Source organism: Fusarium oxysporum, chromosome III, assembly GCF_013085055.1.
Source record: "Fusarium oxysporum Fo47 chromosome III, complete sequence".
NCBI classification, from domain to species: Eukaryota; Fungi; Ascomycota; class Sordariomycetes; order Hypocreales; family Nectriaceae; genus Fusarium; species Fusarium oxysporum.
This window is the reverse complement of record NC_072842.1, coordinates 4,414,714-4,436,902: the sequence shown is the minus strand read 5'-3', so window position 1 is coordinate 4,436,902 and position 22,189 is coordinate 4,414,714. Positions and strand designations below refer to the sequence as shown.

At 48.1% G+C, this 22,189-nt stretch overlaps 8 protein-coding genes across 8 annotated transcripts; 4 read left to right on the top strand and 4 right to left on the bottom strand.

Annotated features, from left to right (window-relative positions):
• Nucleotides 1-45: 45 nt before the first annotated feature.
• Nucleotides 46-2,371, bottom strand: FOBCDRAFT_258964 (heterokaryon incompatibility protein-domain-containing protein). The gene is made up of 3 exons (XM_031177634.3): nt 1,301-2,371; nt 810-1,256; nt 46-764 (listed from the first exon to the last, which is right to left on the bottom strand). Exons 1-3 carry the CDS (start codon nt 2,240-2,242, stop codon nt 57-59), a joined length of 2,097 nt encoding a protein of 698 aa, XP_031048767.2. The 5' UTR covers nt 2,243-2,371; the 3' UTR covers nt 46-56.
• Nucleotides 2,372-2,662: 291 nt separating this feature from the next.
• Nucleotides 2,663-4,623, top strand: FOBCDRAFT_249133 (heterokaryon incompatibility protein-domain-containing protein; the record flags this gene model as incomplete). Its single annotated transcript, XM_031177633.3, has 1 exon — nt 2,663-4,623. Exon 1 carries the CDS (start codon nt 2,776-2,778, stop codon nt 4,621-4,623), a length of 1,848 nt encoding a protein of 615 aa, XP_031048766.2. The 5' UTR covers nt 2,663-2,775.
• FOBCDRAFT_258962 (Molybdopterin-binding domain of aldehyde dehydrogenase-domain-containing protein) lies at nt 4,600-9,520 on the bottom strand. Its single transcript, XM_059611238.1, has 10 exons — nt 9,027-9,520; nt 8,834-8,918; nt 7,501-8,785; nt 6,350-7,448; nt 5,912-6,304; nt 5,431-5,865; nt 5,357-5,380; nt 5,234-5,303; nt 5,035-5,185; nt 4,600-4,983 (listed from the first exon to the last, which is right to left on the bottom strand). The coding sequence occupies exons 1-10, from the start codon at nt 9,446-9,448 to the stop codon at nt 4,655-4,657; spliced, it is 4,293 nt and encodes a 1,430-aa protein (XP_059464533.1). The 5' UTR covers nt 9,449-9,520; the 3' UTR covers nt 4,600-4,654.
• A 469-nt stretch (nt 9,521-9,989) lies between these two features.
• Nucleotides 9,990-11,926, bottom strand: FOBCDRAFT_219391 (glycoside hydrolase). Its single transcript, XM_031177631.3, has one exon. The coding sequence runs from the start codon at nt 11,863-11,865 to the stop codon at nt 10,063-10,065; it is 1,803 nt and encodes a 600-aa protein (XP_031048764.2). The 5' UTR covers nt 11,866-11,926; the 3' UTR covers nt 9,990-10,062.
• A 2,011-nt stretch (nt 11,927-13,937) lies between these two features.
• Nucleotides 13,938-15,520, bottom strand: FOBCDRAFT_130578 (uncharacterized protein; the record flags this gene model as incomplete). Its single annotated transcript, XM_031177628.3, has 5 exons — nt 13,938-14,000; nt 14,128-14,146; nt 14,329-14,479; nt 14,531-15,244; nt 15,295-15,520. 5 exons carry the CDS (start codon nt 15,518-15,520, stop codon nt 13,938-13,940), a joined length of 1,173 nt encoding a protein of 390 aa, XP_031048761.3.
• A 1,221-nt stretch (nt 15,521-16,741) lies between these two features.
• On the top strand, nt 16,742-18,987 carry FOBCDRAFT_219388 (uncharacterized protein). The gene is made up of 6 exons (XM_031177626.3): nt 16,742-16,863; nt 16,919-17,014; nt 17,061-17,942; nt 17,989-18,066; nt 18,115-18,657; nt 18,703-18,987. Exons 1-6 carry the CDS (start codon nt 16,808-16,810, stop codon nt 18,893-18,895), a joined length of 1,848 nt encoding a protein of 615 aa, XP_031048759.2. The 5' UTR covers nt 16,742-16,807; the 3' UTR covers nt 18,896-18,987.
• A 201-nt stretch (nt 18,988-19,188) lies between these two features.
• Nucleotides 19,189-19,947, top strand: FOBCDRAFT_219386 (acyl-CoA N-acyltransferase). The gene has a single exon (XM_031177625.3). The coding sequence runs from the start codon at nt 19,314-19,316 to the stop codon at nt 19,863-19,865; it is 552 nt and encodes a 183-aa protein (XP_031048758.2). The 5' UTR covers nt 19,189-19,313; the 3' UTR covers nt 19,866-19,947.
• A 288-nt stretch (nt 19,948-20,235) lies between these two features.
• On the top strand, nt 20,236-21,353 carry FOBCDRAFT_219385 (transcriptional regulator PAI 2-type). The gene has a single exon (XM_031177624.3). The coding sequence runs from the start codon at nt 20,380-20,382 to the stop codon at nt 21,136-21,138; it is 759 nt and encodes a 252-aa protein (XP_031048757.1). The 5' UTR covers nt 20,236-20,379; the 3' UTR covers nt 21,139-21,353.
• Nucleotides 21,354-22,189: the final 836 nt, after the last annotated feature.

Sequence of the window (22,189 nt, the reverse complement as noted above, 5' to 3'; positions counted from 1 at the left end):
TTACAGATTGAACAATGAAGAATCTTTATCTTTATACCTCAGGGACAGACATACTTCTACTTCATATTGATGACTGTCTTCTTTGGACCAAACTCCATAAAGTCCTTTCCCTCAATAGCAAGCCTGCTTACTGTAATAGCCGTTTGCCTTTCTTCAATCTCAACATCCTGATCGCCTTTTAAAACTACCAGGTAGATCAACTGATTCACCAATCCATTCCTCAACACTTCCTTCTTGAGTCTCGACGCAACCAAACACCGATATTTCCCCGTCGGTAAAGTCATGTTATGCTTAAAATTCCTCTCCGTAACACATCCAATCGCCTGATCAGTACCGGGTATAACTACCTCACTGAACGGATCAGTTCGAATATCAAGTGTTACAGTCCATCCTTCCAGTGTAACCATCTTGTCATCAATACTGACCATCCGCGGAATGAGATCACCGTTCTCAGTTTCTGTTTCAGTAAGATCAGTCGGATACTGCACAGTTCCGCCCCAGCCTGCCCAACTCCAGCTTGGGAAAGCTGATCGTCTTGTAGGCTTGACTGTATGGTCATGGATCCAGGCCAGTGACTGAGGGAATTCTTTGAGTGGCATGCCCCATTCAAAGCCTTGGGGATAGACTGGTTTACCAAAGCGTGCGAGACCGCCTTGGAAGGCATTTAGAGAATCACCATCGTTGGTAAGAGATCGTGAAGTATACGTTGTCACCGCTGATATGAACATGGAGGAAGTTCGGTCGAGGAACTCGGTATTCGTAGCCTGGACGCGTTAGTGTACAGGACATTTGAAAATGGCTCAACAAACCTCAACGTAACCAGCTTTTATCTTCCCACCAGAAACTTTAGTCCAAGTAAGGTCCAAAGCCGTATTGTGCGCCTCAGCATAATCACTCGGTCCCAGCGTCTCATTGCACTGAAGAATCCATTGCGTCTCCGTCAAGTACAACTTTCTCGTAGACAAAACATCCTCTTGCCACGTCCAGGCTCTCGTTTGCCAAACGGAAGACTTTATCTCTGTCATGATCTGTGGAGGGACTACTACAAGCTCCTTTCCGTTGATGTGCTCCCGCGTAGATCCCACGCGTGGCTTTGAGATTCCAGGAATGCCGTAGTCGGAGCGCGGACCTGCGACAGCAAAGATCGTTATTGTGGCGCAGTAGTAGATTAGGTGCATGAGTTGTAGCTGTTTGGCTTTGCTGGCTGCTTGTTCGGGCGTTGGGCTGGGGCTTTGATCGATACAGAGGGCATCAACCTGCACAGTTAGCAACATTTCCAAGAGCGAATGACACTACCTACCCATAGGTATTTCTTTCCAAGCCTTTTGGTCAGAGTGATGGCATCCTCGATCGTCTGAGGAAGTGTCCCAGCCTCCAAAGCCCCATCAGCTGGGTGAATACCGCCCCAGACATAGCTGAGAGCTAGATAGTCGCAGTTATCAGGACAATCCACGACCTTTCGGGCATTAACGTCCAGCATTTTCGTAATGAGTAGGCCTTTATCGAACTTAGCATTGCATTGTTCTGAGTGATGCTTCCGGCAATGCTCAAGGCCCTTCCTAATATGATCAACGTTAACCATCCCTTCGATAACCCTGGCGCTATAAGAATCCTCTGATGAAGAGTTTGGGTGCATAGCAATGGCTTCACCCGTCATCATAGCAACTCTCAACTGCTGACTCGCGTTAAAGAAACTCGGCCCAGACATATCGAGACCAGGTGTTGAAAGACCAAACCAAATGGCGAACTTTCGCTTATGATCTTCCGGAACGCCTTCCCAGTGATCTTGTCGGATATGCCACCGGTAGGGAATGAGAGTGAGAACAGTAGTATCGTGCTCTGGTGGAGGTCTAGGAATGAGCCGATAGAGCAACCGACATAGCGGGCAAGAAGGCTTCATGTGAAACTGTGACAAAAGACCGAAGCGTAGTCTGTATTGTTCCTCTCTTTCAGCGTGTTGAATATACTGGGCCTTTTCTAGCTCGCCTCTCTGGCTTTCATCTAAAGGATCCGCTTCGCTGAAGGCGCGAATGATGTCGAATTTGGCGCATCGTGAACAGAGCTCACTTGGCCGGCGGCGGAGTTGTTCTAAGAGATCTTCATCCTGCTTCGTCCATGGCTTCGTGACACCATTTATACTGGAGAAGATCTGAGTTGGCTGACTCTGAATCAAAGGACAAGGCTGGTCTACCGGCTCGAGCTTACGGCAGAAGTAGCACAGTCTTGAATTCTCGATAGACATGTTGGATGTTAGTAGAAAACGACTGGAAGTGGTCTTGGGAGTTATCGCACTATCACTTAAACCATTATACAAAAGCGTCCGAATATTCTGGCTGCACTCTTGCAACTTAACTCACAGGTTAGAGGATGCCAGACTATCGAAATAGTATTTCACTGCAAGAAACGCCCTTTTTACTGCGGGGTTGAGCGTCAGCGGTAAGACTGAGTGGATTCTTGAATGCAATGTTGCGTACCCCGTACTGGGTGATAGGATGAGACCAGACAAGGATTATCAGCCTAGCCCACTGCGAAGTGGAAAACGCCTTGTACAGCCACAGCAGACGTGCTCCCAGCTGAGCTTTTCAACCCCCGTATATCGGCGCTAAAGCTTTCGGGAGATGAAGGCCTGGGACAGCACTTCTTTTCATTTCACTCAGGAATTGGCATTTCCGCCAAAAGTCTTTTGTTAAGCTTGCCGTTTGCAGATTGCTTTCAGAGCTCATCTAACACCATTTCGGTCCAACACATTGTTCTGATCAGCCCTGGGTCGCAAGAATGTCGGCAGCACTTACGGCTCGGCTGGCTCAGCCATATCCTGGACCTTCACTTCCCAGTCCATCGCATATCCGCCTCGTCTACCTACACCCCGGAACAGATGAAGCTGTTTATTGCGAGCTAATAACCGTCTCTATTGAATCCGCACCAAGTTATGAGGCTTTATCATACACCTGGGGCGATCCCTCCCGTAGAGAGAGCATCAACATGACCACGCAAGGCTCCGAGACTACGCAACAATTCTCAGTAACTTCCAACTGCTACTCTGCCCTGAAACGCCTTCAGTATAGAGATAGGACCAGGGTTCTGTGGATTGACGCCTTGGCTATTGATCAATCTAATGTTGACGAGAAAAACTATCAAGTCAGTCTCATGTCAAGGATATACTCTCAAGCTGCGAGTGTAGTCGTTTATCTCGGTGAACCTGGAGACAACAGCGACTTGGCTATCGCATTCATCATGGAATGCGATGACCCACCCCAAGGCACCACGTCTCTGAGCTTTCCAAAGTCGGATATCTTGATGGATGCACTCCGGAATTTCTTCCTCCGCCCTTGGTTCACCAGGGTCTGGGTAATTCAGGAAGTCTTCCTATCAACCGACAAGATTATATACTGTGGAGAAAAAGAACTATCATGGTCTGCGATGGAGAACTTCAAGCATTACCTCGTCAATACGAGACTACGGTTTCGATTGCCATACGTGGTTTCAGCATCAAACAGACATTTTGAAGAGGAGACTACGGAAGAATTACTGCTGAGGGATCTACTTGATTCGAGGCATTGCGAAGCAATTGACCCTCGTGATAAAGTGTACAGCCTGTTGCCCATACTGCAGTCATTTAATAAATCACTCGGTCTGATACCAAGGTACCAGGACACACCAGAAAAGATCTACACGGATTGCGCTCTCTCTCTATTGCCAAGTTGCGGCTGGAAGATTCTCTACGCTGTGCAGGGTCAATCAGCCACACGGAGGCTCCCATCCTGGGTTCCAGATTGGAATGTCCTGCCTCAGCGATATATCATCGGGACAGCTCCTTGGCTTGAAATGAGTTCGTTTTGGACAGACAAGGTGCTCCCAGGTGTTCCCCGCAAACCGCAAATCATCTTACGTAGCTCGAATAAGGGACAGATACCAGTGCTGCATGGGCATGGATATTCATGTGGAAAGATGTTGAAACTGGGGTCAACATACATCGCGGGTCAAACACCATTCCCCGCTAAGGAGTGGTATAATCTCGTCAACAAGGTTGATCTATCAACACGAGTCGACAAGTCTGGATCTGGTTCACCCGACCCGAAGTTTCCTCATCGAACAGAATCCTTCGTCAAGTTCCTTCGGCTTGCTCGTTACCTTTACTCTTCGAGCATGAAAGAAGAAGAAGAAGACCCTGCAGATGATCTGCCAAGACCAGACTTTGTCATCGGCGGCGCACGCAGCCCCTACGAGGGATACAGATTTGGTTCCAAGTGGGAAGATACAATACGGAAATTGGCCACTGAGAGGAAAGATGGAGTGCTACCATTCAGGGATATCCCTTTTCACTATGCTGCGGCGGGGTGGCCGCCGAGTTATGGGAATACTATAAGAGGGAATCTGGAGGCTTGCCATCTGCGGCGGTGTTTCGTTACAGATACAGGATATTTCGGTCTTGCACCTGCGGAAGCAGAAAATGGGGACCGGGTTTTCTTATGCGTTGGGGCTTCGGTTCCGTTTGTTCTGAGGGAAACTCAGAGAAATGGAGGTGATGAGTTTGACTTGGTTGGGGAGAGCTATCTGCAAGCCGGCGCGTGGTTTGAGATGGTCAACAATGACAGTCAACCTCAATCTCTGTATATCATATAATTCTAGTAACTTAGTAAGCTTTATCTACTTATCAAGACTCAATCCTGATAAAGAATTCCTGCTCATCATCCTTCTTCTCAACAATCGCCCTTTTCACAAGATCATCCGCAACAGCTAACCTCAACTTCTCCGCCGTACACGGAGCATCTAGCACCAAAGGTTCACTAACGCCATTCATCTCCCTCGCTGCCTTGACAGCCTCTCTCAAAGCGAAGAACACTGCACAGCCCAAGAACAGAGGAGGTTCTCCTACACCTTTGCTGCTCTGGATGGAGCCTAGCTTTGACCAATTGATGGTGTTGCCTTGGGAGTCGTGTTGGAGGGTGTTTACGTTGAAAACTTGGGGGATGTCGGAGAAACCTGGGAGAGGTTAGTAAGTGGGGGAAACAGATAAATGAGAGGTTGAAGTACCTGGGATTTTGTATGTTCCTGGACCTTTGGTGAAGATTTCGCCTGATTTCATCCAGAGGGATTCTTCCATTGTGAAGAGACCTTGACCTTGGACGAAAGCGCCCTCGATTTGACCGTAGTCCATTGCTGGGTTGATGGATCGTCCGATGTCCTACAAAAAAGTCAGCGCTGACTGGCGGTTGTCACACTGGTGGCGTACCATCATGAGATCGGTCCTCAATACTGTCGAGTCTCCGGTAAGAGTATCCAGCTCTACCTCCGATATGGCCCTAAAGTCATCGTTAGCAAAACTCCCCCACAAGAATGATACGGTAAAACTTACACTCCTTGCGTAAAGTAGTAGTACCTAAACCCTCAAAGTTAGTAGAGCTTCACCACTAAAGATCAATCACTCACATAGGCAGAGGATCCTTCCAATTCCCCCACTCGTACCCAATCCTCGGCATCTTCCAAAACCCATTCGCCGCCAAATTCACTCTATCCCTATACGCCGCATGCGCAATAACCGCCATACTAGCATCCTTACCAAATTTCTCCCTATACGGCTTCAACCTCTCATTAATCTGATCACAGGCATTCTTCACAGCTTGACCGTTTATATCACTACCAGACGATGCAGCGGTCGGTGAAGCATTGGCGACTTGGTCGGATTGGGACTCTTTGTTGTAGATTGAATCGACGCTCACGTTGAGCTCTTCGGCTGCGACTTGGGTCATTTTGGTGTACAGGCCTTGACCCATTTCTGTGCCGCCGTGGTGGAGGAGGACGGAGCCGTCTTCGTAGATTTTGACGTAGGCTGCTGCTTGGTTGAGATGGAGGGCGGTTGCGAAACTAGTCCTGTAAGCAAGGTACTGCTTAAGTGTTTCGGGAGACGTACCTTAGACCAAACTTGGTTGGGATTCTAGAGATACCTCTCTTCTTGAAGCGATTCTTCACATTGAATTGTTTGATGGCGGACTTGCGCTTCTCAAACTCGGAGGAAGAACTCAGCTGCTCCATCATGGTGGGAACATGGAAGTCGTCTGTGATCTCCTGCAGGAAGGGTGTTCGTTGACCGACTTCGTACAAGTTCCGCATGCGAAGATCATCAACGTCCATGTTCAGAGACTCTGCAATCTTGAACATGATCGTCTCAGTGATGTACATACCCTGTGGACCACCAAATCCTCTGAATGCCGTGTTGCTGACTGTATTCGTCTTGCAGACGTGGCCTCGAATCCAAGCATTGGGAATGTGATAGCAGTTATCAACGTGGGTACAAGCTCGGTCCCTATTATCGTTAGCACCTATCCCATCACCTCCAAGGGCATCTTACATGACTGCACCGCTCATATCCAGCGAAGCACCCGCATTATTATAAATATCGATATCCAAAACCTGAATTTTACCCTGCTCATCAACACCAACCTTCCATTTTGACTGGAACGGATGTCGCTGCCCACTAAACGCAATATCCTCATCACGATTCAACATCATCCTTACAGGCCTTGAAGTCTTTTGCGCCGCGAGAGCAAGATACATAGACAGAGCCGTCGTTCGTGACTCTTTACCTCCATATGCACCTCCCATTCTTCGAACGCGCATGTTGACTCTGTTCATAGGCACACCGAGGACTTGAGCGGTGAAGACTTGGTTCTCCATGAGGTTTTGGGTCGAGATGTATACCTCCATTGAACCATCTTCCATGTGCGGAATTGCAAGGGCAGCGTTGGTTTCGAGATAGAAGTGTTCTTGGCCGCCCATGCGGGTGGTGCCCTCGAGGACGTGGGCGCATTTGCTGAATGCTTCGTCCAGAGAACCACTAAGGGCCTCACCCTTGCGGAGTTCTTTGCCGTGTTTGAAGAAACTCTTGGCTTTGATGGCTTCGTCGATTGTGAAGATGGCAGGGAGGCGCTTGTATGTTACTGTGACTGCATCGGCGGCAGCTCGAGCTTGAAGCGCTGTCTCGGCGTAGATCATACCGATCACTTGACCGTAGTAGTTGGAATTTCCATCTGCAAAGATGAGTTCATCAAGAACAACAGGGCCCCAGGTATTCTGTTCCTTGGTGATGCTATCCTTGTCGATGTATCCGACTACACCAGGCATCTCCAGCGCAGTTGAGTAATTCACACTAAGAATCTCAGCATGAGCTGCTTTGGACATGACCAGAGCTCCGAAGAGTTCGTTGTGCTGCCGTGGCATGTCATCAACATATTCTGCTTCGCCGGTACAGTGCTTGACGGCGGAGAGGTGAGGAATAGGACGGCCGACTTCCTTGGTACCCCGGTTCAACATTGACGAGGTGAAGTTGTCACGGTTACCTGAAGAAATACCGCGGTGGATTTCTTCGATGAGATCGGCGTCGACTTCACCGAGACCTAGATCGTGAACCACTTCGTGCCAGAAGCGGAAGAACATGGAGATCGTGAGAACTGTGGCACGGTTAGGGAGATATAAGTTGGATGCTTATAGGGATGAACTGACCTTTTCGGTAATGTGCCATGCCACCAGGTACTCCAAACGGAAGTTGGAACTGCTCCAGAAGCGCATCAATCGCAGCATCCAATGTCTTCATGTCAGACCACTTCTTCCCCATGACACCCTGCTGTGCCTTATCAGCCATAACAGTCGTCGGCGCCATACCGCCAACGGCAAAAGCGGCATCCTGAACAACACCATCCCCATCCAATTTAACTCTAAAACCAGAAGTGACGATAGCGATGTCATCGTCTTTCCTCTTCGCCTGCTTGTAAGCCTTCGTAATCTCAATATTCTCTCGGCTCGGAAGCGGTATCACAATCTCTGTTATGACTCCATCTTCTGGAAGTGCAGTTGTTCTGTAGGACAAGAACCATGAAGATAACGGAATCTCAGTTGTGCCGTGAGCTTGAGAATGGATCTTCACCTTAGCGCCTGCAGCTAGAAGAACGGGTGCAGAGTCAGAGATGGGACTTGCTGTAGCTAGACTTCCTGCAAGACTCGCCACGTTCCGAATCTGTCGGCCAGCGAAGTACCGAAGTTGTTTTCGAAGGGCTTCTAGCGCTGAAGCTCGTCTACCAAGCTTGGCGTAGAGCGTAGTACACATCTCCTCAACCTTGGTCAAGGAAAGGTTTCCAGGTATACTGATATTCTTCAGCGATTCCAGCTCAGCCTGTTTCATCTGCAGAGGATCGACGGTGAAACTATTCAGCTCAGCGATATCTGCTGCAAACACGGAGACGCGATAAGCTCTCTTCTTGAAGCGAACTTCGATCTGCGTCTCACTCGCGCCACCGACGATCTTGGCCTCTGGATACACGCCCTTCAAGTCGATCAACTGTTGGAGGTTTGTTGGTCGGAACCAGAGTCGTCGATCATCGCCGTAGCATATCGATTGAGGTTCGTACTTTCGTAGCGCTGGTGGGAAGATGGGCTCTGTTGAGGGGTCGTATGGTAAGAATGTCTCGCCGAATGCAGGTTTGTCAGGGGATCTTGGAGGTGTACTTGGTGTTTCGTGAGGCCTGGGAGCTGTGATGGGTGTCTCCATCTCTTTCGGGTTCGATTCATCCACGGCAGTTGAGCCGCAGCCTTTTAAGTCGGGATTATCTCGACAGCAGCCTCCAGGACGACCGCAAGAGCCTGTCTTGTTTGCTTCACGCGCGACTGTCGCATAGTCGTCTTCTGTGTTCTTCTCGGGAGTTATCTCTTTGCCATTGATCTCGGCGATGGTCCCGTTGAGGTCCGCTGTGATGAAAGTTCGTGCTGCTTCGAAAATGGGTTTGTAGCCGGTCTAATCACTGTAAGCAGATGAAAGGCAAGCTATCTAGGGGTAGCTTACACATCGACAGAGGTTTCCGTCAAGGTGCCCCTGTAACTCGACTTCGGAGTTGGTAAGGTGGAATTTCCCATCTCGGTATGAGTTTCTGATGAGTGCATACAAGCTCATGACAATTCCCGGCGTACAGAAGCCGCACTGCGTACCACTACTCCAATTAACCTCATACCTTCATTCAACCCATAATTTCACTTACTGCATCTTCGCAATCCTCTCCTGAAGCGGATGCGGCCTCTTGACAGTCCCCAAACCCTCAACAGTGATGAGACTCTTGCCATCAACGCCAACAAGTGGATACAAACAAGCATTTACAGCAAAATGTCTCACCCGTCCATCTTCCAAAGTCTGTAGCACTACAGTGCATGCTCCACAACCTCCTTCTCCGCATCCTAATTTCGTCCCTTTCAAAGAATCTTGAGCTCGGATCCAATCGAGAAGAACCCAATCGGGATTGGGGTTCTTTACCGTGACTGGTCGGCCATTGATGTAGAATTTTATATCGGAGGTTCTGTATGTTGTTTTTATGAGGGCTGCGAGGGATTCAATGGGGGTTTTGGGGGCTGTTTCATCGGTGTCGGATAGGGGCGGTGATGGGAGAGCGTCTTGTGAAGCCTTCATTGTAGTGATGTGAATACTGAGTGAGATAGACGTCAATTGGTACGGATGAATACAGAATTAGGTTTGGCAATTCATCAAACATCAAATGGAAGAAACAAAAAGGTCAGCTCAACTAGCCCCCTCCCCTCTAAAGTCAGCCACTCGGACTAGTTGTAGTTATCACGAACTATCATCCCACCCTTGTCCAGTCCCCATCCTTGAATGATACGCCACCCAACGACTCCCCCGCATTATCACAACGGCCCCATTCTTGTCGATTGGTCTATTCCCGGGATTTAAATATTGAAGCGTTATCTCCCGTTGTGTTTCCGGGACGTTGTACATAAATGAGGGGTTTGTGTGGCCGAGATAACCGAATTATCTATCTAACTCGAAAGTGGGAGGAGGATGCCCACTTCTGTTACTAATATTCCCGAATTATTACTTTACCCCGCGTCGATGCTGTAGATTGAGGATCTGCTTGCATGAACTCGAGTGGTTTGGGGACCTATTGAATTGGAGGAATAGTCATTCCCTTTATTATACTTTCTCATTTTGGTAGGTAATCTATTTGTTTCACAAGAGTGGCACAGTCTCTTCAACGCATGGATAGGCGAATGCAGACCCTCTTGAGCTCATTCTATGGTCCAATCTCCATCGAACATGGGGTTAATCTTCAGCTGACCCAGCATATCCTCGCCCACATTCTTCTTATCAACTTCCTTATCGCCAATTGTCCAGTTTGTGATATGAATACCCAGCGTCAAGTTCCCCTGCCCAGGAGTGTAATTATCCATTCCCTCCCCCGCGTCCATACCAACGACGCTTCTCCCAAGCCTAAGTTCTGCGTCTTTATGTAACATCTCAAAGCGCACATTAGACATCTTCAAGTCGAAGTTTTGCATCGGAGCAATCGTCATGAGCGCTGCACAAATCCCCTCGCAGACAACATCGTCAATATTGACTTGCATCGTCCTCCGAGTATCGATCTCCTTTGGATCACCGTAAAACGGCGATGCGCCCAGAACAGCTGACGGAACATACGCATTGGCCTTGATCCACCTATTATGAATGATGCGAAGTTTACTGACAGACACGTCACTGACATTACGTGGTTTCCAGCCCATCTGAATAATCGCGTTGTTCCGGGCTTTCCAAATCGTCAGAGCGTGAAGTTGGGCTCCTGAGTGATATAGTTTGATGGCATCGTCATTGACGTGCCAGAAAACATCGCGAACTGAACCTCTGTACATCTGAGTTCCGTCGGTTTGGAAGTAATATGCCCCAACTTGCTTGTAATCACTGATATAGGCGCTAACTTTGTTGTCTTCCTCGTGGGGAGTGCTGTTCATAGGATAGAGATCCATGGTGTTGAATGGCGGGGAGTTCAGAGTTGGACCAATGCAGTGCCATGTCTGATTATCCATCACGGACTGGTGCCAGAACATGCGGAGACTGTACCGGTCGTCCTTCACTGAAGTATAGTTCTTGACTGTATTGGCCATGTATACATAGTTCTCGCCCGACAGCACTCCATAGCCGACCGTATGGAAAGTGGGGTGTTTCGTTGTGTATTCCAGCGCTGCTTTGACGTAGGCACCAGGCTCGAAATATACATAGTGAGTGCTCGGGTGAAGTTTGATGTGGTCCTTGCCGAGAACGCCATCCTTCTCTATCCAATGAATTCCAGATTCGAAGATCATGGTTGGTTTAGACCCGAAAGTGTCTTGCGTCACCTTGCCTGAGTGGATGACTTGGACATTGCTGGATGTCTTAGACGGAACAAGGACTTTGGGAAGAGGCGGGCTGGCGAAGATGATAAGACTATTCTTAGGCTCCTCGCTGACAATGACACCACCATCATCCACATAATCAGTGCCGTTGGACCTGTACGTGACGAGATCATCCCGAAACTCAACAGAGAATCTCGCCCCAGACTTTTGGAAAGGTACTCGAATCAAGACAGTATTATCCTTTGGGCTCTTGACTTTGAAACCAAGATCAACAGGGCGAATCACAACGTTGGAGGCTGGGCCAATCGAAGATCCGTCGGTAGTAACAATCCGAACATCGACATCTTTGCGGTAAATAAACTGCGTCCAAGCCATGCTGATGCCCTCATCTGCCTCAATGGTAATCCCGTCTCCATCCGCAAAGTCATACTCTTTCTCAGGCTGAGCTGGGTCGAACATCTTACCGTTGCCGTTACGGGGAATTGACTCATAGACGAAAGAGCGATGGAAGTCATCTTCACCCGCCAGTGAAATAGAGACCTTATATCGCCGTGAACCTCGAACCTCATCAGCCGCTACCGAAGTATTGGTGTTGATGACTGAGCTGTCGTGCCACCATGTCGTGACATCAGATTTAGGTTCTTTTCCTTCGCAAAGTCGGGATGCTGTGAGGAAGCCGAAGAACTTCCAGCATGGTAGTACCATATTTGTAACTAGCGATTCAAGAAGGGATAATCTCAGCGCTTAAAAAATGCTCAGTCATGCTCGGCTTCTTAGGTATAAATATTGCCAGCAGATCTTATCTTACAGATGAAGTCACATACTTGAACATAGTCACATGTCAAGAGGCCTCATTGCGTGTCAATTGCTTGATCAGATATAGAAACGGACCGACAAGATGTTGTTGGTCCAATGATAGGCTCTATGCCGAGACCCCATACATCTTGGCATCCACAGACTTTAGCGAGTAAAGCCGAATAATTCCTGTGGTTGCGGCAATTTCATGCAAATGCCTGTCAAAACTTCCCGAGAATCACTCCGGTGTGACAAGAAACTCTTCTTCTAGTGGCGCCAGTGATCAAGGGAATAAATATTGTGACTTTGGACTATATAGAAGACTTGTATATGAAGCTTTTATCGCTCTTGGTTCGAGGCTGAACATAGCAATCTCGCTTCGAATTGACTTATGCAACTGCCTGCCTCTGACAGCTTTGCAAGATACCACTTGACATTGCCCCATCCAAGAAAGAATGGCCAGTCGAGTCTAGCACTTGAACTTCATAGACTTCCACTCATCTCCAATGTTGAAGCAGTCATAGAGATTAAGGCCCTTCTGGGAACAGCCCTGGCAGTTCTTCTGCCTATATCTAATCACTAAAGTAAAAGCTGGTAAGCAGGGCTCGATATCGTGTTGATAGGGATTACAACTCACTTTGACAGCTGCTTTTCTTTCTCTCTGACATGCTAACAGCATGGTCTGCACCAGCCAGGTCTTTGATGCAATGCCCACTCTGGAAACCGTTTCTGGATCGCTGGGTATGGCATGTAGTGGTAGTCTAGAACCTAGCCGTTACGTCGGTAGCTCGGCTCTCGAGATGAGACTCTAAGCCAGCGGGAAGGGTGTCAATAGCGTTGGCTAGGGTTGGAGCAGCGAGGAAAGCAATGACTGTGGTGGTGAAGACGTTGAAGGGCATGTTGGGCAGGGGGGTTGATATACAAGTCCAGATGGAGGCAGTGTTGGATAAAGATGAAGACGGGAAGATGAAGAGTCATTCAGATATTTATAGTCGTGATGTCCTGAGAGGAGAAGGTTTAGCAAGCGTGATTCCCTTTCCTGCTTCATGCATTCAACATGTTGTGGCAATCAATACCACTACGCCGCTTGACTGCAAATATGCGGTGTGCTCTGGCGTCCATTCAATGCGAGGATATCAATATCTGCGGTTTACTAACTTCCGGATTGATACGGCTCCCAAGAAAACGTCCCTGAAGGCTGCAGGAATTGCGATAGTGACTGCAATCAACAGTCAGTATAATGGTTTTATTTGAACCCGCATAAATGGCCCCCAAGAAACAATGCTGGGACCTCAATGGAGCTGATACGTACTGCATATATCCCGCATTTTTATGTTTATATGAAGGTCTAGATTCAAGGCAACACCGCCTATTTGAAAGCACTGCGTAAAAACATGTACATATACTAAGTTAGCTGGCGTTTCTGATGTTGCTGAAAATAAGAGTCGAGGTCCGATTTATAGTAAGGACGAGGCTCGCCTATCATCACATTGAGGAGACCAGTCATCGAGGGTTGAATAGTTGATAGCAATCTATGTCTAAAGATGCGTTCAACTGGTCAATGCCAACAAAGAACAAAGTTCCAAAGCCTGCATAGTGATTATGGGATCTCAGCCACCGGGCAGCTACAAATCACATTCTAGCAGGGGCTCGTGAACTCAGCTGAAAAGGGAGCCGGATCATCCAGCCGAAACAGGGATCATGTAGGCTCGGAGTTTTTAACACGATGCAAGCAACTCTAATTGGGCTCTCCCTTTATGAATTACCCAAAAGAATGGTACGAGCTAGTTGTGTGGCATTGGGGGCAGAAAAGAAAGTCTAGACTGAGGACCGAGGGTGTATAGAAAAGCACACTGATAGGGGCGGCTTCAAATTGGAGCCTTATGTGTTGAATGAGATATTATAATTGAACCTCGCGTAGCTCTGTTTCATGGTAGCTGAGTTTGTTGCTCTCTGGATGGTCAGTCGATCAAGGCCAAGATCTAGGTCGTAGCCCGGTGGCAAATATTAGAACCTCTTCGACCCCGATGATCGTCCTTGGCAGTCTTTTTAATCACATCGAGATCCACTATTCTGCAGTTCGCCTGAACATTTTAACAGACTCGGTTGCGCGCGTCACAGACGGAGCATACGTCCCCGTCGGAAGAAACACAAAGAGACAGGGACACATACCTTCCTGCAGCCAAGCCGGCTACATCGGGTTCAGTGCTTTGTTTAAGTGCAAGCCAAGAGCATCTTGGGGTTTAATGAGATAAGCGTATCAAGAGATTAGGTGAAATCTTATCAAGAATTCAGGTAAAAGTCTGAAGCGCAGAAAAGCGAAGATGTAGTCAAATTCAAGAAGTTCATTATCTAATATTTTTAAACACATACTAAGCTCTCTTCAATGCCTCAGTTCTCGACAGGCTGTTGGGATCAAGGTAAGGCTTCTCGCCAATGCCTACAGCCCTGTGACCCGTGCGCTCACCAAGACCATCGTAATCATTCGTGGCGCTATGGAATGCACTGCGGTTATCCCAGAATGCTATGTATCATTAGCTTGACCCTTAACCTTTAATTAAATAAGAGTACTTACCAATATCGTTGGGACTTCTCCAGCGGAAGCGAACCTGAAGATCATGGTTCTGCTCAATCCTCTTGTAGAGTGACTCCAAGATCTCTCTGCTCTCGCGCTCACTCAGCTCATTAATGCGCTTGGGGAAGTTTCCAATCGCAAAGATAGACTTCCATCCCGTGACGGGATTCGTTCGAACAACGGGGTGAATAGCCTTGAGCTCATCGCCAATATTAGCAGGATTTCCTCTCGGTTGCTCGTAGACCTTGTAATGATCCGGTCTCGCATCTCGTGCCCTCAAAAACCCTTCTCCAGAAAACGTAGCAGTCAAGCCCTCAAAGAACTTCCTATAAGGATCGCTATATCGATCATAGAGCTCATATCCTGAAGCCCAAAGGGTATCGCCACCTCCGGCGGGGAGTTTTGTAAGTCTCAGACTCGTGTAATCAGCAGGATACTGTTCGAATTGGATATCGCTGTGCCAGCTTGCAGCGCCTTGCTTTCGATCATCACGATCCTTGATCTTGTCCTGGAAGAACTCAACGTTTGATGAAATAACGCTGATTTCATTGTCGTCTACACCGAATTCATTGGTGCTGTTGAGGAGAGGGTGAATGTGAAGTGTTGAGTCCTTGGGTTTGTTGGTTAGTTCGCCAAGGCGGTGGACGAGCTGCTTGTGCTGTTCGTCTGTGAGGTTGTCTTGGGCGCGGAAAAAGACGACACCTCGCTGTGAGACTGGAGATCATATGTTAGAGGTGAGTCTGATGAGTGGGGATGGGACGCACTGGTGATGGCGAGATCGCGGATCAGTTCGTCTGCGTTTGGGGCGTTGATGATGTCGTCGACGAGGTTGACTTTGGGATATTCACGTCCGATGACGGGGGTCGACTCTTCAAAGGTGAATTTGTCGAGAGCTCCAGAGGGCTGAAGGGGTTTTGGGTACTTGTTGGCTTCGACGTTGAGCGGCACGATGCGCTCAGCCTGTTGAGTGATGGTAGCAGTAGTCGACATGTTGAGCTATGTTTGACCTGTCGTAACAAAGCAGTCTTGTCTTTGATGAACGAAAAGATCCTTCGTCTGGGGTTCTATGCTTTCCTTATATATAATAGCATCAGTCCCCACTACGCGTTATCAGATCGCACAATCCACCATTTCACTTACGACATCGCATATTACCGCGATTGACCTCGCTAACCCCGCAGAAACAGGTACAAGGCAGGTCTAGTGAGTCATGCCGTTGGTCTTGCGCTTTCATCATGGTCGATGGTGTCACTTTAGCTTCTACAACCATTGGATAGTGAGGCCGGAGCTGCGCTTGCGATAACGTTGTTTCATCCGCATCATCGGTCGACGACCCATTCGGAACTCGGAGTGACTCGGATCCCGTTCCATTCTTGATCTCATTGGATGATCGGCCTCGAGGAGCTTCTTTGTTCTCCGAGATACCGGTTGTCGCACGCATTCGAGTCGGTCAAGTCATCCTTGTACTCGGCCATGACTGTCTTTCGTATTAGGTGACCGAAGCTTACAATTTCATCATGTCTCGTCTTTCCGACAGGCCGAGATGACGATTTCTTTCAAGCTCAAAACCATGTGATTAGGCCCGTCTTCTTTGCAATTTAGTAGATCGATGGGAGTTCGGGATGGCGTGCTAGCTTGTCAAACCCCCGAGATTGCACGTTATCCACTTCGTCATTAAAGCCTTGGATGGTGAAATGCGGAGGTCTCCATTGAACTAACGCACTGATAAAATGTTAGCATGGAGTAATTTCTCTGATAAGATTGATTGACCAAGATCAAATCTGTAGCATATTTCTTCCATGTCCTGTATTCTGAGGGCTGTTCAACCGAGTATGGAGTACAGACGGACTTTTAGTTCGACGTCGCTGTTTAATACAGTCAGAACAATAGACTAGACACGTCAAACACTTGCCCCGAGAAGGGCACAAAGTTTTACCTAGAAATGAAGAGAGAGAAATCGAATTAAAACAACAATTGGTGATGAGATATTCGTATCGTTCTAGCTATAGGCAATGAACTCATATTGTTGTAATCTGTGCTGCAATGGCTTTGTAAAGTAACAGCCTAGGGTAGGACTCAGTTTGCTGCACAGATAAACGTTGTTATCGATAACAAAAAACGGGGATTCCACCACCGGAGCCGTCTCCGAGCTAAATGGCCTGGGGTACGGTGTGAAGTTCTTCCGCTCCTAACCAAAGGCGGAGAACCAGCCGCCGACTCCGCCTGATATCCGCCCTCCGCAAAGATTTTCCAGTGTGACAGACAAAACAGGCAGGCATGGAGTCTGCGAAGCGGAAGCGAGCCGCCAAGGCCTGTAATTACTGCAGAAAGAGGTATGCTCTTGAATATTTGATGCTTAGGTACAAGGTTGTGCTAATTGGTTGCTAGGAAGAGGAAATGCGATGGCAGACAACCCGTTTGTACGCTCTGCGAAGAGGCGAATAACTCCGAGTGCGAGTATCGCGATGAAGGAAATGAGTCAAAGTGAGTTTCGCTGTCATAACCCACGGTAGGAGACTGATTTAGTTAGGCGAATTGCCATCCCTGTTGATCGCGTTGATGAGATCTTTGATCGTCTTGAATCTCTCGAATCAACCTTCCAAGCCGCAATAGCTCGTCAACGAGATCGAAGTCCCATCTCAACACCTTTTCCAGCATCGACTCCTTACCCAGCCTCAACACCCTACGCACCGTATCCCATAGTGCGGCATAACGAACCAATTAGCCCTGAAGATGGAATAGTAGCTGCTTCATCTGTGCATTCAACAGGACCAGGAACGCAAACTTCGTTGTCTCAATTCGCTAATAACAATGTCTTCAATACAACGATGGACATTCCACTTTCTCACTCATCCACAACAGGGAATTTACTCAGGTCTGCGCCAGCGAAAGCACTACTGGGTCATTACCCTTCAGATCTGTTTCTACATATCGAGTTAAGAAGACCAATTCCCGAAGGGCTGAGATTAAACGCCGAACCAGTGAGTCAAATTGACCTCCCGACACTATCACCCAACGAAACAGATCATCTCGTCAGAAATTACTTCCAGCTCGTTCATCGCTTCCATCCAATCCTTGACCAACGAGCCTTTTATGATCTGTACGACAGAACCGTTGACCACGGCGCACGGCCTGATCTTCCCTCATCACTGGTCCTCGTTGTTCTCGCCCTAGGTTCTGTTGCTGCTGAAACGCCGAACCGAATGGATGCGAGTTGGAGCCCTGGGGTAAAGTTCTTTACACCTGCTGTGAGACTTTTGCTCACGGAGTCGTTGTGTTCGTTTGGTGGAGATCCGCTTCTACCGCAGGCGTTGTATCTCGCTGCGCTGTATTATAGCTATTTGTCAAGGCCGTTGCTGGCGTGGAGGTTGGTGCATATGGCGTCGACTGATGTACAGCATTATTGGATAAGGTATGTATAGATGCGGTTGGGATTAAGATCCGTACTGACTTGTCAGATCTGAGAAGTTGTTGCGAGATGGTTCGCAAGACCAGTCAATTCTGCGAGTCTTTTGGGCCATTCTCGTGCTCGAATGGTAAGTCACCCGCTCTGTGTTGTCAAGTTATTCTCTAACTATCGTCAGTGACATCCTCGCAGAGCATCATCTCCCTCGCAGTGGCATCGAAAAGATCGTCGATAAACTCCCCTACCCATGGTCCGACGGCCCCTCCGAACCCTACATGCACCGCTGGCTCGCCGATCTCTCATCCCGTCGCCTTCTGAACAGAATCCACTACGTCCTCTACGCAGAAGCTGAGCCAGGTACAGGCGATAACACAGCGGACAACTCTGAAGAAACGCAATCGAGTCTTCCAAACTTGGCTCATGAATTGAACCGCCAGCTTGGAGCGTGGTATCATCTCCTCCCTCACAGCATTAGACCCAATCTTGAGATTCCTCCGATAGGGATTGATGATACCATGGTTACTATACGATATCACACGACAGGCGACATTATCTACAGGCCTTTTCTATATCAAGTTTGCGCCCTCGCGCCAGGTACACAACCCAATCCCGCGACACTTGAGAATGCGAGACAATGTCTGGTACACTGTCGTCGGTATCTCAATGCAGTTGAATTCGCAGTCCATGCACCGACTGCATCTTTGGAGAATCTCTTACACGGGTATGTCTACAACAAGAGTACAATAACGATTACTAACAGTCCCAGGACCATGGCGGTGGTATTACTCCTCTCATTCGCAGCCTTCTCAAGATTGGATGCCCTCAGGGTCCCTGATCTCAACCAATTACAAGACAAGGGAATAAGGATCTGCGAAAGATGGGCGTTTCCAGGCTCAAGTATAGAGCAAATGGTTGTAATTCTGCGCGCCCTCCGAGCGAAGTGCATCGATACAGGATGAGGGTCAAGTCCATAGAAAACAACGTAAATGTCTCGATTACAGAAAACTACTGAATCTTGTACCGTGACTGTGCATATCCGGCCCCGGAAATGATCAATCCAAAGGCGAGGTCCATTGATTTTTGACATCAAGGGCGCGCGCTAGTCATCGTCGGGAGAGGGCCGAGACCTGTGGCGAGATCTTTCCAGAAGCCACTCGTTCAGATCTGCATAGCTTTGAAATTTTTGGACTCGGAGAGTTTATCTGACTTTCCTTGTTAGACTTATTCAAGTATTTTAAGCCGCCCAGCTAAGCCCAATTCTTGAGATCCAAAATCTGCAGATCCACTCACCACCAACTCCTCCAATGTCTACCCCGGCTACAAAGTATTTATTACTCAATCGTTACCATTAGTTGAGTTTCATCAATTAGTCGCATCATGACTGCCAAGGACTCCCAACAGGCTCACGAAGAAGTCATCATCAAGCCTGCAACACTCACCGATGCCAATCGCATCGCAGAGCTAGGCGCACATGTCTTCACAATAACATTCGGGCACTCCGTCGAACCCCACGAACTGGCCGCCTTCCTCGAAGAATCATACACAGAAGCATCCATCATCAACGACTTGAACGACCCAAACAAAGACGTAATCATCGCGACAAACTCCAACGATGATTTTCTCGGCTTCGCATATCTCACCCGAGGAAGCAGTGAACCTTGCGTAGAAAACATGGAAAAAACCGTTGAACTGCAGAGGATCTACGTACATCCTGATTCTCACGGCGCTGGTGTTGGAAAGACTTTGGAGAAGGCTATTGAGAGTATGGCTAAGGAGCAGGGGTTTGAGAATTTGTGGCTGGGTGTTTGGGAGGAGAATCCCAGGGCGATAAGGGCGTATGAGAAGTGGGGATATAAACAGGTCGGGGACCATGATTTTACTATTGGGTCAATTGTTCAGACTGATCATATCATGGTTAAGAGTTTGTAGATGGAATACACATGAACAGGCAATGAATCATGGATTGATGAATTTGGCGTTAGAGAGTGGACTTGAAATATGGCACTTAGATAGACAGGCCAGACTAGAGGTCAATTAGCTTTTTTACGATCAACACCCTTTCCATCATGTCTCGTCTCTCAATGCTGTTCGGTGTTCAAGACCGAGATATTGAGACTCAATTGATCAAATCTGCATTCAAGCATTTTCGACCCTCGGAAGCAGGTCCGATAACGCTAGGTGAATGACCAATGACAAACCCCTCGGCACCAATTCGCTCCAGACCTTGCTGAGAATGACTGTGCCTGTGATTCGCCGATCTAGACCGGCCCGGTCGATGTGAACAACGCCCTCTCATACTGGCGGCCCGCCTTCTCCGCCAAATCTTTATTACTTGCGATATCCGTTCGTTTTACACCAGCTTGAAGACTTCAAGATTACATATATCTTTATTTGCCCAAAAGTCATTCCAATATTACAAAGACATATACTCGACATCGAAACCATGTATATCCGCGCCGCCCACGCCGAAGCAGACCTCCGCGTCCTTCGCCGTCTCATCCACGAAAACCCCCTCGGAATGCTCACAACCGGCATAAAGTCCCAAACCCACTCCTTTCTCCAAAGCAGCCACATCCCTTTTCTTCTAGACGTACAAGATGAATCCAGCGAAACAGAACTCGGTCGTCTGCGCGGCCACTTGGCCCGCCAAAACCCCCAAAGCAAAGCCATGATCGAACACTGCACCTCCAACCCCTCTCTAAAAAGCTATCTCGAAGACGAAGTCCTAGTGATCTTCACCAAGTCGACTCATCATTATGTGACCCCCAAATTCTACACCGAGACAAAACCAGCGAATGGAAAGGTTGTGCCGACGTGGAATTACGCAGCGGCGCAGGTTTATGGAAAAGCGAGGATTTACTATGAGAACAATGAAGAGACGTCTTCATTTCTGGGAAAGGCGATTAGTGATCTTACGGATCATAATGAGAGGAACACGATGGGGTATACGGGTGGCGAGAGACCAAGCCAGTGGAAGGTGTCTGATGCGCCGGAGAAGTATGTTGAGTTGTTGAAGAGGAACATTATTGGGATTGAGATCGAGGTTACCAAGCTGGAGGGCAAGTTCAAGATGAGTCAGGAGATGGGAGAGGGGGATAGGGAGGGTGTTATCAAGGGTTTTGAAGGGTTGGGGACGGAGGTTGGTGATGAGATTGCAAGGGTCGTTAAGGAGCGTGGGGAGCTGAAGGATCAGAAGAAGTGATCTCAAGAGATATTGACATGCCCATGGGCATCTTGAAGGGTAGATCGAAAACATTAATGCCCAACTTAGATCTTCTTGTAGACTCGAGGATGAAGCCATGATGAATCCTTGGTGTCAAGGTTAGCACGTTAAGAGCCTATCGCACGATATACAGGTCGTAGGTTGAACGACTGGGACAGATTGACATCCGATAAGACTAAAATCGAACAGAGAGACTTGCTGTAGAGACAGGGTAGCTCTGCTTCATTACCTAAGCGGAGATCCCGAAAAGAATACTACTCCATCCGATCCATCGTGATAGGCATTTCCAGCGTCATCAACTTTATCTAATCACCGAGAACCATCCGGCAACGAACCTCGGCACTGTCAAATAACACAAGATAAGCTTGTCCCAAATGCAAACCTCAATAACCGTATATTCCCGACTATGGGGGCCCCATGGGCTGCCAACCGCTCCAATAACATTCCCATTCTCGCGGTATCGTGAAAACGACCATCGACTTTCGATGTTACGCGTCGCTGTCGGCCCTTTTATCATACTATGAAAAACGCGGGTCGTCAAGTGATACAAGAGTCAACATTTCATTGATTGCATCTTCAAAAGCTGACAGCCCTACGGATGGCTCGGCATTCAGGTACACCATGATGCGAACACGAAGAGGAATTTGTGTAGGGTAGGAAAAGATGCATACCACGCTAGTGTACCTTGATTAAATTCCCCGACAATGACATGATACAGTATATCTGCCAGAAGTACAATTATTGACTCGTGAGAATTGAATACAAACGGTTGCTTAGATAAACCAACCGGGGATTGGAGAAACACGTGGAATTAAGTTACGCTTTAGGTAAATTACCAGCATAAAAACTGGTTTTCTGGGGAAGTTTGTTTCGATGCCTTAACAGTACAGAATTTGCCTATGACGCAGTGGCGCTGGGAATACCGGACATCCGCACGCGGCTGAATGATACATGCATCCCACATCCCATGACAGTCAAACAGAACAAATACAGTGACCATTGGGGCAATGATATGGGGGAGCACGGGGTA

Excerpts from the sequence above, each read along its gene's own strand:
- FOBCDRAFT_219391 (XM_031177631.3), bottom strand. The coding sequence starts at position 11,865 with ATGGTACTACCATGCTGGAAGTTCTTCGGCTTCCTCACAGCATCCCGA.
- FOBCDRAFT_258962 (XM_059611238.1), bottom strand. The coding sequence starts at position 9,448 with ATGAAGGCTTCACAAGACGCTCTCCCATCACCGCCCCTATCCGACACC. Across the intron at positions 8,786-8,833 it reads ACGGAAACCTCTGTCGATGT|ACCGGCTACAAACCCATTTT; the intron begins GTAAGCTACCCC and ends TACAGTGATTAG. Across the intron at positions 5,186-5,233 it reads TGAGGACCGATCTCATGATG|GACATCGGACGATCCATCAA; the intron begins GTACGCCACCAG and ends ACTTTTTTGTAG.
- FOBCDRAFT_219386 (XM_031177625.3), top strand. The coding sequence starts at position 19,314 with ATGACTGCCAAGGACTCCCAACAGGCTCACGAAGAAGTCATCATCAAG.
- FOBCDRAFT_258964 (XM_031177634.3), bottom strand. The coding sequence starts at position 2,242 with ATGTCTATCGAGAATTCAAGACTGTGCTACTTCTGCCGTAAGCTCGAG. Across the intron at positions 1,257-1,300 it reads TTGGAAAGAAATACCTATGG|GTTGATGCCCTCTGTATCGA; the intron begins GTAGGTAGTGTC and ends CTAACTGTGCAG. Across the intron at positions 765-809 it reads TAAAAGCTGGTTACGTTGAG|GCTACGAATACCGAGTTCCT; the intron begins GTTTGTTGAGCC and ends TAACGCGTCCAG.
- FOBCDRAFT_219388 (XM_031177626.3), top strand. The coding sequence starts at position 16,808 with ATGGAGTCTGCGAAGCGGAAGCGAGCCGCCAAGGCCTGTAATTACTGC. Across the intron at positions 17,943-17,988 it reads GTACAGCATTATTGGATAAG|ATCTGAGAAGTTGTTGCGAG; the intron begins GTATGTATAGAT and ends CTGACTTGTCAG. Across the intron at positions 18,067-18,114 it reads GCCATTCTCGTGCTCGAATG|TGACATCCTCGCAGAGCATC; the intron begins GTAAGTCACCCG and ends AACTATCGTCAG.
- FOBCDRAFT_219385 (XM_031177624.3), top strand. The coding sequence starts at position 20,380 with ATGTATATCCGCGCCGCCCACGCCGAAGCAGACCTCCGCGTCCTTCGC.